The 16308-nt window shown below is 36.0% G+C and overlaps 1 protein-coding gene across 1 annotated transcript in view; it reads left to right on the top strand.

Moving 5' to 3' along the window:
- Positions 1–16308, top strand: part of TMEM38B (transmembrane protein 38B) — a 67360-nt gene that overhangs the window by 37476 nt on the left and 13576 nt on the right. Inside the window, exons 3-5 of the mRNA XM_068552731.1 lie at positions 1367–1551; positions 2373–2460; positions 8117–8234. Coding sequence (XP_068408832.1) covers positions 1367–1551; positions 2373–2460; positions 8117–8234 — 391 coding nt within the window. The remainder of the gene's footprint in view (positions 1–1366; positions 1552–2372; positions 2461–8116; positions 8235–16308) is intronic.

The raw sequence follows: 16308 nt of genomic DNA, 5'->3' as shown, positions 1-16308 counted from the left end.
AGGACTGTTATAATATGAGTATTATAGCCTTTATATATTATAAAGAAAAATGTCTAAAGAGCTATGTTGAAGTATAGGAACCAATTGTTTTAGTTGTACAGAACCATCAGAATTTAGTCTGAACTGAGAATATTAACTAAAACAAAACTCCCAAAGTCAATGTATATGGTAGTATTTAAGTGGCATCTTGAAGAATAGGAAGGAATTGGTAAGTGGGGTTGAAGAAGAGAGGGTGCTTCAGGCTGAACAAACCATTTCATCTTATATTGGGTCTCTGAAGCAGTGTTTTGGCAAACAGGATTTCATATTCCATGAATACTTTTAGGAATTCGGACTTTGTGAGCCATGAATTACGATAAGGTTAAGAACTTCTTTTAGAAGAGATAGAGTACTTCTTTCTTGCAGTGTATTCTGTATCAAGATAAATGTTCTGCTTTAAGCACAAAATTGTCTGCCAGAGAGTATTTTAGGAATGGGGGGAAAAAGTACTGTGTTTTCCAATCAACACTACTGTTAAATTGTTGAACAGGTGTTTAGAACAAATGAGGCTTCAAAAAATAATTCACCTGAGGAGGAGTGAATTATTCTTAAACTAACGTCACAACTTAATTGGTCAAAACTTAAACTTACTCAACTAAATTGAAGAACAAGCTTCATATTCTTTTAGCCATATGAAAATAAGTTTTTCCTTAACATGAGTGAATCTGTCTCCTTGAGAGCAATGACCTTTCTCTGTATAGGTTGCAGTTTATGCACAAAGGGGCACAGGTGAAGATGTAAGTGGGGTTGAAATGGTGTCCCTTGCTCAGCTACTAAGGTCCCTTTTCTAATTCCTTTTCCAAAGACAACACACTCTACCTAGAGAAGCCCCAAACCAGAAGTGATTATACACTTGCTTAATTTTGTTGGTGGATTCAGCACTTAGCTTCTAGACTAGTGTAGTCACAAATTAGGAACTCAGTGAATACGTTTTGCATTTATAGAGTACTCAGAAGTACAAAATTTATATTCTCCTTTAATTATGACTTTTTGGCAGATTATTTTATGTGCTTCATGTGATTTTAAAAAATTGACTTTGGGACTTCCCTGGTGGTCTAGTGGTTAACATTCTGTGCTTCCCCTGCAGGGGGCACGGGTTTGATCCCTGGTCAGAGAACTAAGATCCCACATGCTGCACGGAGTAGCCAGAAAAAAAAAAAAAAATTGACTTTACCCAATCTGTGGTCTTCTTGCAGGCAAATTCCATGTTTATATGGATAATTCCATGTGTTGTGTTTTATCAAATTGTTATTGCTGATATTCTGGATTTTTATTTTTGTTCTTCTGATTCCACTCATGTATTAAAATATTTAAATTTTAATTTCAGGTATATGATTTTTTTTTGCCCCTGTGACCTTGTTTCCCAGGGATATTCATTCCTACCTGTTCAACTCTTGGCTGCGGGAATGAAGGAAGTGACCAGAACTTGGAAAATAGTAGGTGGAGTCACCCATGCTAATAGCTATTACAAAAATGGCTGGATAGTCATGATAGCTATTGGATGGGCCCGAGGTAATATTAACAATATGTGTTCATAAATATTCTGTTATTGGTGTACTACAACTACTGAACAATTCTCTAGTTAAATTAATGGGGACCACATACTTTAATAACAGTCTTTTTTGGAAGATGGAAGCCTTGTTTCTGTTGGCTGGTAAAGTTAATTCAAAACTGGCACTATTCACTAGTACTAGTCATCAGCCATTCTTTTGAGCCTGATCGTCTTAAAAATAGCATATTTATTATTGGTTTGATTAGCAGCCATAACCAGAGGGATTCATAGTTAATTAAGGTGTAGACACCATCATAAATAAAACAAGTTTACATAAGAAATTATGTGGCACGTGTAATTAAAAAACTTTGCTCTGTTTTTTATTTTTTTCTCGCTTTTTTCATCCTGAATAACCTGAAATAGTAAATGTGATTGATTATGGGTTCATGTTCACTCTGCATTACCTACCTTTATTGTATGTTGGAACTGAATAAATTTCTCAATCTATTGTTACAGTGTACTGCACCTAAAACTAAAATCAGAAAAGGAAATGATAAAGCAGAGGAGTTTACTTTTTCAGGTCAGAAACAAACCTCTAGCCACATCTCTGTCTGAGGCCCCAATTTTAACCTTAATTGTAGTACAATAGACAGTTACCATGAAAGAATTGTAATTGTCTCTGTATCATAAATGTACAAGGCAACATTTTTCTCCCTCCCAAGAATCATATTTTGGAGATCCTCTTGGAATTTTAAGTCAAAAGATAGAATTATGGCTTTATTTCATATATTTTCTCAAGAAAATTTGGTTAAGTATTCTTGTTTTATCTTGTTCTTTTTAGGTGCAGGTGGTAGCATTATCACGAATTTTGAGCAGTTGGTAAAAGGCTGTTGGAAACCAGAAGCTGATGAATGGCTGAAGATGTCCTAGTGAGTTGGTATAGACTGTACTGAGACTTGGCCTTTTATCCTTAGATCTTACCAATTTATTTTAAAAAACATTTTGGGATCTCTAAATGTGGGTGAAACAAACAAACAAATAAATAAAAGGATAATGGGAAGAAAACCAGGAAACCTAAGTTTTTCAAGAAGTCTGCTCTCTTAAATGTAGCTTTTAAAATAAATATTGATTCCTTTTTCTGTGGGTTCCCCCTCTTAGAAAATAAAACCAAACAAAAACTGTAGAACTGTGGGAAGAGTGTGTATTTATGGAGCAAGAACTACATAGGAACAGAATTCTCTGGAATCAGTTGCAGGCTCTTGGCATTTTCATTAATTTTCACCCAGATTTCAAATTATTCATAGTTCCTGGTAGTAAAATGTCAAGCTTATGGTAACAGTCAATACGTTATCATAAAGCCCTGTTAGTTGCTTTAAAAGTGAGAGTTGAATTTAACTATTGGGTTGGCCAAAAAGTGCCTTCAGTTTTTAAGTTAAAAAAAACAGACACTTTTTTCATTTTTACCAAGAACTTTATTGAACAATGTATTCACCCTTTTGTTCCACTACCTTCTGCCATTTTTCAGGCAATTTCGTAATTTCATCTTCCCAAAACTTTTTATGTTTTTGAGCAAAGAACTGTTCCAGGTGCCTTTTACAGTCTTCCAGGGAATTGAAATTTTTTTCCATTAAAAGAATTTTGTAAAGACCGAAGTAAATGGAAATTCGAAGGTGCAATGTCTGGTGAATACGGCAGATGAATCAGAACTTCCCAGCCGAGCTGTAACAGCTTTTGCCTGGTCATCAAAGAAACATGCGGTCTTGCGTTATCCTGATGGAAGATTATGCATTTTCTGTTGATTAATTCTGGACACTTTCCATCTAGTGCTGCTTTCAGTTGGTCTAATTGGGAGCAGTACTTCTTGGAATCAATCTTTTGGTTTTCCGGAAGGAGCTCATAATAGAGGACTCCCTTCCAATCCCACCATATACACAACATCAGCTTCTTTGGATGAAGATTGGCCTTTGGTGTGGTTGGTGGTGGTTTATTTCACTTGCCCCACGATCTCTTCTGTTCCACATTATTGTACAGTATCCACTTTTCATCGCCCGTCACAATATGTTTTAAAAATGGAACATTTTCGTTACGTTTAGTAGAGAATTGCCTGCGGAAATAAGGTCAGAAAGGTTTTTTTCGCTTAACTTATGTGGAACCCAAACACCAAAGCGATTAACGTAACCAAGCTGGTGCGAATGATTTTCAGCACTTGATTTGGATATTTTGAGGATGTCAGCTGTCTCTGGCACGGTGTAACGCTGATTGTTCTCAGTTCATGTCTCGATTTGGTCTCTATCAGCTTCGACTGGTCTGCCCGACTGTGGAGCATCGTCCAGCGAGAAATCTGCAGCACGAAACTTCATGGTCCACTTTTGACATGTTCAGTCAGTCACAGCACCTTCTCCATATACTGCACAAATCTTGTTTTGTGTTTCAGTTGCGTTTTACCTATCTTGAAATAATAAAGCATAATATGCCCGAAAACGTTGCTTTTTTTCTTCCACCTTCAATGTTAAAATGGCTACACAAAAATTCACTAATTTTGATAAGTCTTTTTTTAACTGCACGCTGATGTGACAGCTGTCACATACAATCTAACAAAATTGTTTCGAATGAAGTTAAAGACAGTTAAGTGCTACTAGAGCCATCTGCGGAAGAAACTGAACAAACCTTTTGGCCAACCCAATACGTAATAAAAATAAGAAAAAGATTAGAGGAAATAACCCATTCTATGCTTGTACGATGCAGACTACCTCTTGCACCCATTTAAGAGAATCTAATCATTAGGTGTTCTCTAAAGACACCCACCCAGTCTTAAATAAGTCACAAGCGTATCCCTGATGCACCTGAAAATGAAATAGAGAAATACAGTTACTATTCCCGCAATTCAATAAAGAAAGCCTTAGGATTTAGTGGCCATAACAAGCAAGGTGAGGAAGTCTTCATGTGAAAATAAACTCATTAGAATGGATTAAAAATGAAGGTTGAGAAGCCGTATGAATGATGAAGTATACGTTTGAGTGAACCAGTAGATTTCAGGATGTTTACCTTGGAATGTACCCCTTAAAGCTTGAATGAGGTAGTTTAGAAATAGAACAAAGGAGCTTTGATCGATAATAAGTTATAAATAAAGCATTAATGTTATTCAGGGGAAATTTTTCTCATTTCAAGTATGTGCTTTGAAACGTCTTCCATGAAACATTTCTTGGGACTGTAAAACTGAAATCAAATTGTGATTCTCCTGTGTTCAGAACCTTGCAGTGACTCCCCAGATGGCCCATGAGACCCTCCAAGATCTGTGTCTCTCCCGCACCTAATTTGCTCTGACTTCAGCTCTTACTGTTCTCCCCCTTGCTCACTGCGCTCTGTCCTTGAGCAAGCCAGGTGTTGTCTGGTTTAAAACTAAGTTCTCTCTCTGCCTAGAATCTGTTTCCTCAGGTGGCCAACTCCCTTATCTACTTTGCTCAAAGGCTTTTCTCAAAGCTTGCCTTCTCATTGAGGGCTACCCTGCTTAAAATTACACTTCCCTCTATTTCTCCCACAGCATTTATCATATTTTATAATTTACTTATTCATTATGTTTATTTTTCTCTCCCTTTGGCTTTCCTCCATGCTTCAAAGAATACAAGAAGCAAAGTATAGGGATTTTGCCTTTTTTGATTGCTCTTATATCCTAAACACCTATCACATAGTAGACAGTAAATATTATGTGAATGAATGAATGACTAACAATTTGTCAGGTGAGATCATTGGGATCCATTATGATATTTTGTGTATGCATATATATATATGTTTTCATATATTTATTACCAAATACTTTTGCATAGTGGAAAAAGCCTGTATGGTCTTAGAGAATACATATATTGTAATAAACAGAATGTTGGTAAAAATATGAATGTTAGAGGTGCTGGTGAGGTCTTCGAGGAATTGAGGAACATGATACTGGAAACTGGAAGAAAGGTGATTTAGTTATATGTGCTGCAGTTGTGTGGAAAGCATAATCTGTAAGCATTGAACTTGGATATTCAGTTGAGCTTCAGAAGCAAAGTGTTGGCGATCTGAGCTGGTTTCTTCTTGCTTCTTACAGTGAAGTGTGAGAGGAAAGAGTTGAATGGAGGGAATAACTGCTGAACAAAGAAACCAAGACCTGATGATTTGGGAGATTCTCAGCCTATCCAGATTGCAAAAGATGATAAAATTAGGAGGGTCATTCTTAGGAAAAGCCTGCTGTGGAGAGAAAGTTAAGGGTGTGGCTGGACAACTTTTGCTAGTGTTAAAAGAGATTAGGCGTGTGATTCATGGATCCATTCAGCTACCATAGCAGAAGCCTGGAATAGAGATGAGATTATCCAGGAAAGATCTGTGAAGAACCATCTTGACTGATGGCATGGATCCCCTGTGTCATGCATAGGAAACCCAAAAGATTTTTGAAAGTGTTGTATCAGCAGAAACACTGCCAGGTTGGACTGAAAGGGACAGAGACAAGATGAAATAGAAGTCAGACTCCCAAAATTCTACAGGTAGAAACAGGCTGATAAATTTTTTAGCCGTCGATATGTACTACCATTCAGGGAAAAGGAAGAATGGCTTTAAGGTGGGAGCTGCGGGCCTAGAAACCTGAGGCCAGACCCATAGGCTGGAGTCACAGGTGCAAAAGCCAGAGCTATGAATGCAGAGATTAGAGCTGTAAACTCAGAGGATGGAGCCTCAGGCCACAGAAGATTATTCCTGGGTCTGGAAACCTACCGGAATTTGCCCTGCTGGATTTTGAAATTGCATAGGACTGTGATCACTTTCTTCCTTCCGTTTTCTCCCTTTTGGCGTGGGAGTGCCTATAGCTGTTACCTATGCTTATTCCACCATTGTATTTTGGAAGCAGATAGCTTATTTACTAGGTTCACAGGAAACTAATATAATAAGTATAAGAATTTTCTGAATGCATTCTGATCTTCGTAACCAATCTCATTGACTTTTTCCTAAATCCCAGGCCTGCTCCAATCCCCTGCTTCAATTTATTGTTTACAAAATCCGTGCTCCTCAGATTCATTGCTTCTGAATTTATGCTCTAAGAGAACACAATCCAAAGTAGAATATGTGTATGCTAAGATGCCCATGATGAGGCACTATGGTTCAGAAACCAAACTATTAGAAACAGAGTAGCAAAAGGACATTAAGACAATGTCTTAATGGAATTAACTATTTATTTTTTATCGCATCCTTTTAAAAGTCAGTTTGGTGTACATTTTATGATACAGTTGTACATGTACATAATTTATATATTAATTGATATATATTAAGGAGTGTCTTAAAACACTTTTACCACTGGAGATGCACAGTCAAAAAGTTTGTGGACCACGGTTCTAAAACAGGAATGCTGCCCAGTTATTGGTAGGCAAGATCCAAACCCCTGTTACCCAAACCTAAGTGTTTTGAACTCAATCCTTAGCTTGTACTGATTAAACAAACTACTTATTTTTCATAAAGTGGTTTATAGGGGCTTTTAAATTTGTCATATTTTATACTATGGCATTCTAAGAGTTTATTATTTATCTTTTTCTAGTTTTAAGCATAAAGAGCTAGAAAATGATCTGTTACTGAGATATACTTTATGTGGCAATATATGGCATGAAAGTAGTGCTTGTTATATGTTAATAGATAAACATCTTATTATAGACTTTAAATTTTAATATATTGGCTAATGCTAATATTTTGTGCTGGAGTTAGCTAAGTGATGTGCTGGAGCTGGCTCACAGTTTTATGAGGGCCATTCCACACAGCAGCCTGAAGTGGGCTGTGGGAGTACAGTTGGTCCTCTGTATCCATGGTTTCTGCATCTGTGGATTAACCAACTGTGGATCAAAACTATTAGAAAATTCCAGAAAGTTCCAGAAAGCAAACCTTGAATTTGCCATGTACTGATAACTGTTTACATAGTACTTATACTGTAATTACAACTATTTACATAGCATTTACATTATATTAGGTATTATAAATAATCGAGATGATTTAAAGTATGTGGGAGGATGTGCATAGGTTATATGCAAATACTACATCATTTTATATCACGGACTTGGGCATCAGTGGATTTTGGTAAGTGTGGGGGTCCTGGAACAAATTCCCTGCGAATACCACGGAGCGACTGTATTTACACCGTGGAAATGAGGAAATGCTGCAAATCAGGGGTTTCTTTTCCATCCCCCATCCCACCCAAGGAGCTTGGTTAGCACTATAAGGTTTTTCAGGGCTAACATCCTTTTCCCAAATCATGCTGTGGAACGTGGGACTTTCAAATCCTTTGTGAAAAAGTGTTATGTGGTCAATTCAGAAATATTACATATAGAAACGTACTCTCTTTATCAGAAAGTCACAGTATGTATGAACATTCTAAACTTTGATACTTGATGCTGTGAAGAAAGGTATTTAACTTTATGTAACTCAGCATTTCCAAAACTTTATATTTACAGAACTCATTTTTGTGTTACATCTATTAATAACTCATTAAATTAATATTTTGAGAATACTGTTTGAGAAATATAGAGATAAATAATATTTATTACTTATTGAGTTAAAATGTGTTTTTATTTTCAGCCCTGCCAAGGTAACCCTGCTGGGGTCAGTTATCTTCACATTCCAGCAAACCAAGCATCTGGCAATATCAAGGCATAATCTTATGTTCCTCTATACTATGTTTCTTGTGGTCACAAAGGTAAGAGTTCAAGGTAGCAGTAAAGCAGTATTACAAATTCTGTGTAACCAAAATTCTGCATAAGGCAAGTAACAGAAAAATTTGTTTTTTATTATAGTCTAAAAATACCAATTTTGGGGAGTTATTCAGCACATCCATGACTTACTGAAACATAGCTCTTCTATGATTCCTCATTTGATTTATGCTGAGGCTATCAGGAAGGATTTGCAGACAACCTTGTAGTATTTACATTGGAGGCCAGAGAGTAGTGGAAATAGCCAAGGCTGATCAGAGACTGCAAAGTGTTGTGTCATTTGTAAAATGAGGTTCTTGGAGTAGATGTTCTCTGAGGTTCCTTTAAACTTTAAAATTTTTATATTAGGACATATTTGTGGTCAGTCCCTTTAATTACTGTTGTCCGGTTGGATGCTTTATCCCTTCTTGAAGTTAGGAAATAGTATAAGATGGTATAAGATCATAGGTTTCAGAGACAGGCAGCCTTAAATTCAAATCCTAGCTTTGCTGTCTAATCCCTGAATAGGCAAGTTACTTAATGTCTCTGAATCCTGATTTTCTCGTCTTCATTGTACCGATTGTTGATATGGTTTGAGATGACATATACCATTCTATGACTGTGTCCGACACATCTTTTTTAATTAATTATTTATTTTTATTTATTTATTTTTGGCTGTGTTGGGTCTTCGTTGCAGCACGTGGGCTTTCTCTAGTTGCGGCGAGCGGGGCCTGCTCTTGTGGTGCGTGGGCTTCTCATTGGGGTGGCTTCTCTTGTGGAGCGCGGGCTTCAGTAGTTGTGGCACGTGGGCTCAGTAGTTGTGGCTCGTGGGCTGTAGAGCACAGCCTCGTTAGTTGTGGTGCACATGCTCAGTAGTTGTGGCGCATAGGCTTAGTTGCTCTGCGGCATGTGGGATCTTCCTGGACCAGGGCTCGAACCCGTGTCCCCTGCATTGGCAGGCGGATTCTTCCCACCAGGGAAGCCCTCTGACACATCTTACGAATTTTATTTCAGCTGTATGATGAGACTAATTCCGATTCTTCTTCTTCTTAAAATTTGTATATATTCACTATTCACGAGTAGACAATTGATTTTAAAATATTAGTATTTAAGCCTAGAGAAATTTTATAGATGTCTGTATCTCAGCCTAGATATTTTTGGCTAAAAACTTACCTATGAGATGCTTAGAAGGAAAACAGTATATATTATATAAATTTATGTCTTAGAAAGAACCAAATCACTGTAGGGATCATTAGTTTTTATTCCAGTAGTCTCTGCAGTGGAGGTGATCTGTGGTTGTTGTACTTCAGATATCTGAGGCAAAATCTCTTCATATGTGCCGACTTCTTCCAGTCATCAAATTTTGAGCTGCATTTTTTTATAACATTTTTACTGAGATATATTTTACATACCTTACAATTCATCCATTGAAAGTGTACAATTCAGTGGTCTTTAGTATATTCACAGAGATGTGCAGCTGTTACCACAATTGATATTAGAACATTTTCATCACCCCAAAATAAACCTCATACCTGTTAGCAGTCACTTCACATTTTCCCTCAATCCCCTCAACTGTAGACGACCACTGATCTACTTTCTGTCTATAAATTTGCCTATTCTGACATTTCATGTAAGTGGAATCATGCAACGTGTGGCCTGTGACTGGTTTCTTTCTGTTGCATGATGTTTTTGATGTTCCTCCATGTTGTAGTATGTATCAGTACGTTATTCCTTTTAATTGCCAAATAATATTCCATTGTATGGGTATACCACATTTTATTTCTCTATCAGTGGATGGATTTTGGGCTGTTTTACCTTTTGGCTAATATGAATAATGAGCTATGAACATTCATGTACACGTTTTTGTGTGGACATATACTACATTCCTCTTGGGTGTAGCATATAGGAATGGAATTATTAGATCATATAGTAATTCAACGTTTAATCTTTTGAGGAATGAACAGACTGTTTTCCAAAGTGGCTTCATCATTTTACATTCCCACCAGCAATGTATGTGAGAGTTCTAATTTCACCACATCCTTAACCAATGCATATCTTTCTTATAGCCATCCTAGTGGGTGTGAAGAAGCAATTCATTGTTATTTTGATTTCTGTTTCCCTGATGACTAATGATGTTGAGCATTTCTTATGTGCCTGTTGGCCATTTGTATATTTTCTTTGGAAAAATATCTATTCAGATCATTTGCCCTTTTTTAATCATGGCATTTGTCTTTTTAATGTTGAGTTGTAAGTTTTCTTTATGTACTCTGGATACTGGACCCTTATTAGATTTCTGGTTTGTAAATGTTTTCTCCTATTCTGTGAGGTGTCTTTTCACTTTCTTCATAGTGTCCTTGGAAGCACAAAATTTTAAAATTTTGATAAAGTCCAATTTACATATTTTCTCTTTTGTTGTGTATGCTTCTGGTGTCATATCTAAGAAGCCATTGCCAAATCTAAGGTCAAAAAGATTTACCTCTATGTTTCCTTCTAAGAGATTTATAGTTTTAGCTCTTATATTTAGCTCTGTGATCTGTTTTGAGTTAATTTTTGTGTATGGGATATCTAGTTGTTCAAGCACCATTTATTGAAAAGACTGCTCTTTCCCTCATTGAATTGTCTTGGCACCCTTGTAGAAAATCAGTTGACTGTAAATGTAAGAGTTTATTTCTGGACTCTTACTTTTATTCCATTCATCTGTATGCCTATTTTTATGCTTGTACCATGCTATCTTAATTATTTCAGCTTTGCAGTAAGTTTTGAAATTGGGAACTGTGAGTCTTCCAGGTTTGTTCTTCTTTCTCAGGATTGTTTTGACCACTCTAGGTCACTTGAATTTCCATATGAATTTTAGAATTAACTTGACAATTTCTGCAAAGAAGGCCAGCTTATGTTTTCATAGGGATTACATTGAATCTGCAAATCAGTTTGGGGAGTACTGTCATCCTAACAATATTAAGTCTTATAATCCATCAACATAGATTTTAAAAATTTATTTAGGTCTTCTTTAATTTTTTTCAATGATGTTTTCAGTATATAAGCCTTAGACTTCTGTTGTTAACTTTATTCCTAAGTATTTTGTTCTTTTTGATGCTATATAGTAAATGAGATTGTTTTTTAAATGTTTTATTTTCAGATTGTACCTTGAAAATGTGTAGAAATAAAATTGATTTTTTATATGGTCTTGTATATTGTAACCTAGCTGAACTTATTTATTAGCTCTAATAGTTTTTTTTTTTTAATGGATTCCTTAGGGTTTTCTACAAGATCATGTCATTTGCACATAGAAATAATTTTCCTTCTTCCTTTTCAATCTCCATGTCTTTTATCTCATTTTCTTGCCCAGTTGCCCTGTCTAGAACTTCCAGTACAGTGTTGAATAGAAATAGAGAGAATGAACATCCTTATCTTCTTTTTGATCCTAGGGAGAAAGCATTCAGTCTTTCACTAAAAAGTATGATATTAGCTGAGGGTGTTTTATAGATTCCCTTTATCAGATTGAGTAAGTTAGTTCCCTTCTCCTCCTCGTTTGTTGAGTGTTTTTATCATGAAGTAATGTTGGGAGCGATATAATTTTTGAGAGCTTCTAACTTTAATCTTTAAAGAAAATGAATGTGTATTGTGGGTTTAGTTAGATTAACTGGTACTGGTATCTGTTAAATTTTTTGAATTGCAAGGATCAGTTTTTGTTGAAGGCCTAATTTGTGGAATAAAAATGATAGCTTTTCTTACAATTACTGCCAGGCATATAGTTGTTTATTATAGCACCTAAACTTAAATACCATATCGCAAAGTGATAATAAAAAGATATTTTAAAGTAGAATAACATACAGTATTGAACTTTTCTCATAGTATTCCTCAAATCTTCCTAATTAGAATATTATTCCCCTAACATTTTAGAATAATATTCTAATAATTTAGAATAATATTCCCCAGCATTTTACTAAATATCCACCAACTTCTAAACAGAATATTCATTTTTAGCTCATCCTTTTGCCCAGATTCCCTTTAGATTTATACTGATTTTTAAATAGCCTGTGATTTGTTTGAGTAGCTACTATAGTTTTTCATTTCTTAGGTATAAAATGATGAATTGACAGAATATACAGAGAAAAATTTGGCACTGATTATTTTTCTTTACCTTGCTTTTCTTGTATTATTTATATAGTTAGGAAATTTGCATTGTGTGTTTGTTTTGGATAATAATCCAGTGTTTTGACATATACAAAGATGCTACTAAATATGATTTCTCTTTTCAAAGAGAATATCTCCCACAAGTAAGACAAGGGCACAGGTATCTATAATACAAGTATAAAAATAGTAACAGAAAGTAAGTGCCACCAGTATTGCTCGACCTCTAGTATCTCTGTTGTCATCTCACCCACTAGAAGCTGCTCTGTGGTAAAACTCAGGTAGTCTCACTCTTGAAATGAGCAGCCTAGCTATGGACTTGTGGCACCATCCCATGTAGACATGAAGTCTCCTCCCCGCCTCACGCCTGCCTATCTTCCTCCTGACACCCTGCCTGAGGATTCCATTTAGTTTAGCTGCACCTAACGTCAGTCTCTGCCGTCTCAGTTTCAGTTCTAGCTCTCTGCTTTCTGCTTGAGAAATTGTCCTGAAACAAGTGAGGGTAAGTGTGGGGATCACTTCATCAGTTTCCCTTTTCTCATGGAGCAGTCTTATACTGTCTGTTGTCCAGCACTTGAAAATAGTTGCCTCCTGTATTTTGTCAAGTTTATGATTTTTATGCCTGGAGGGCTAGTCTAGAAACAGTTATTCTGTTATAGGCAAGAAGGAAGTTCCTCTGTTCTTTCTTGCTCAATCTTGTCAGGGGTTTATCAGTGTGTAGTTAATCTTGTCAGAGGACCAACTTTTGGTTTTGTTGTTCCTCTCAGTCATATTGTTTTACATTGCTGTCTTACGTCACGTGTTTTGATGTGTATGTTTTTATTGTCATTCAGTTTAAATTCCTCCTACTTCACAATTTCTTCTTTGACACAGAAATGTTTACAATTGTGTTTTGAAATTTCAAACATTAAAAAAAACCTTTTTAAAAAATGATTTCTCCAGCTCCATTTTTTCTTCTCAAGATTGCTTTGGCTATTCGGGGTCTTTTGTGTTTCCATACAAATTGTGAAATTTTTTGTTCTAGTTCTGTGAAAAATGCCAGTGGTAGTTTGATAGGGATTGCATTGAAACTGTAGATTGCTTTGGGTAGTAGAGTCATTTTCACAATGCTGATTCTTCCAATCCAAGAACATGGTATATCTCTCCATCTATTTTTATCATCTTTAATTTCTTTCATCAGTGTCTTATAATTTTCTGCATACAGGTCTTTTGTCTCCTTAGGTAGGTTTATTCCTAGATATTTTATTCTTTTTGTTGCAGTGGTAAATGGGAGTGTTTTCTTAATTTCACTTTCAAATTTTCATCATTAGTGTATAGGAATGCAAGAGATTTCTGTGCATTAATTTTGTATCCTGCTACTTTAGCAAATTCATTGATTAGCTCTAGTAGTTTTCTGGTAGCATCTTTAGGATTCTCTATGTATAGTATCATGTCATCTGCAAACAGTGACAGCTTTACTTCTTCTTTTCCGATTTGGATTCCTTTTATGTCTTTTTCTTCTCTGATAGCTGTGGCTAAAACTTCCAAAACTATGTTGAATAATAGTGGTGAGAGTGGGCAACCTTGTCTTGTTCCTGATCTTAGTGGAAATGGTTTCAGTTTTTCACCATGGAGGACGATGTTAGCTGTGGGTTTGTCATATATGGCCTTTATTATGTTGAGGAAAGTTCCCTCTATGCCTACTTTCTGCAGGGCTTTTATCATAAATGGGTGTTGAATTTTGTCAAAAGCTTTCTCTGCATCTTTTGAGATGATCATATGGTTGTTCTCCTTCAGTTTGTTAATATGGTGTATCACGTTGATTGATTTGCGTATATTGAAGAATCCTTGCATTCCCGGAATAAACCCCACTTGATCATGGTGTATGATCCTTTTAATGTGCTGTTGGATTCTGTTTGCTAGTATTTTGTTGAGGATTTTTGCATCTATGTTCATCAGTGATATTGGCCTGTAGTTTTCTTTCTTTGTGACATCTTTGTCTGGTTTTGGTATCAGGGTGATGGTGGCCTCATAGAATGAGTTTGGGAGTGTTCCTCCCTCTGAAGAGTTTGAGAAGGATAGGTGTTAGCTCTTCTCTAAATGTTTGATAGAATTCGCCTGTGAAGCCACCCGGTCCTGGGCTTTTGTTTGTTGGAAGATTTTTAATCACAGTTTCAATTTCAGTGCTTGTGATTGGTCTGTTCATATTTTGTATTTCTTCCTGGTTCAGTCTCGGCAGGTTGTGCATTTCTAAGAATCTGTCCATTTCTTCCAGGTTGTCCATTTTATTGGCATAGAGTTGCTTGTAGTAATCTCTCATGATTGTTTGTATTTCTGCAGTGTCCGTACTTACTTCTCCTTTTTCATTTCTAATTCTATTGATTTGAGTCTTCTTCCTTTTTTTCTTGATGAGTCTGGCTAATGGTTTATCAATTTTGTTTATCTTCTCAAAGAACCAGCTTTTAGTTTTATTGATCTTTGCTATTGTTTCCTTCATTTCTTTTTCATTTATTTCTGATCTGATCTTTATGATTTCTTTCCTTCTGCTAACTTTGGGGTTTTTTTGTTCTTCTTTCTCTAATTGCTTTAGGTGCAAGGTTAGGTTGTTTATTTGAAATGTTTCCTGTTTCTTAAGGTAGGATTGTATTGCTATAAACTTCCCTCTTAGAACTGCTTTTGCTGCATCCCATAGGTTTTGGGTCGTCGTGTCTCCATTGTCATTTGTTTCTAGGTATTTTTTGATTTCCCCTTTGATTTCTTCAGTGACCACTTGGTTATTAAGTAGTGTATTGTTTAGCTTCCATGTGTTTGTATTTTTTTACAGATCTTTTCCTGTAATTGATATATAGTCTCATAGCGTTGTGGTCGGAAAAGATACTTGATACGATTTCAATTTTCTTAAATTTACCAAGGCTTGATTTGTGACCCAAGATATGATCTATCCTGGAGAATGTTCCATGAGCACTTGAGAAAAATGTGTATTCTGTAGTTTTTGGGTGGAAAGTCCTGTAAATATCAATTAAGTCCATCTTGTTTAATGTATCATTTAAAGCTTGTGTTTCCTTATTTATTTTCATTTTGGATGATCTGTCCATTGGTGAAAGTGGGGTGTTAAAGTCCCCTACTATGATTCTGTTACTGTCGATTTCCCCTTTTATGGCTGTTAGTATTTGCCTTATGTATTGAGGTGCTCCTATGTTGGGTGCATAAATATTTACAATTGTTATATCTTCTTCTTGGATCGATCCCTTGATCATTATGTAGTGTCCTTCTTTGTCTCTTGTAATAACAGTCTTTATTTTAAAGTCTATTTTGTCTGATATGAGAGTTGCTATCCCAGCTTTCTTTTGATTTCCATTTGCATGGAATATCTTTTTCCATCCCCTCACTTTCAGTCTGTATGTGTCCCTAGTCTGAAGTGGGTCTCTTGTAGACAGCATATATACGGGTCTTGTTTTTGTATCCATTCAGCCAGTCTATGTCTTTTGGTTGGAGCATTTAATCCATTTATGTTTAAGGTAATTCTTGATATGTATGTTCCTATTACCACTTTCTTAATTGTTTTGGGTTTGTTATTGTAGGTCTTTTCCTTCTCTTGTGTTTCCTGCCTAGAGAAGTTCCTTTAGCATTTGTTGTAAAGCTGGTTTGGTGGTGCTGAATTCTCTTAGCTTTTGCTTGTCTGTAAAGCTTTCAATTTTTCCGTCAAATCTGAATGAGATCCTTGCTGGGTAGAGTAATCTTGGTTGTAGGTTTTTCTCCTTCATCACTTTAAATATGTCCTGCCACTCCCTTCTGGCTTGCAGAGTTTCTGCTGAAAGATCAGCTGTTAGCCTTATGGGGATTCCCTTGTGTGTTACTTGTTGTTTTTCCCTTGCTGCTTTTAATATTTGTTCTTTGTATTTAATTTTTGATAGTTTGACTAATATGTGTCTTGGCATGTTTTTCCTTGGATTTATCCTGTGTGGGACTCTC

This window comes from Eschrichtius robustus, chromosome 10 (assembly GCF_028021215.1).
Source record: "Eschrichtius robustus isolate mEscRob2 chromosome 10, mEscRob2.pri, whole genome shotgun sequence".
NCBI classification, from domain to species: Eukaryota; Metazoa; Chordata; class Mammalia; order Artiodactyla; family Eschrichtiidae; genus Eschrichtius; species Eschrichtius robustus.
This window is presented reverse-complemented; position numbering and strand designations above follow the sequence as displayed.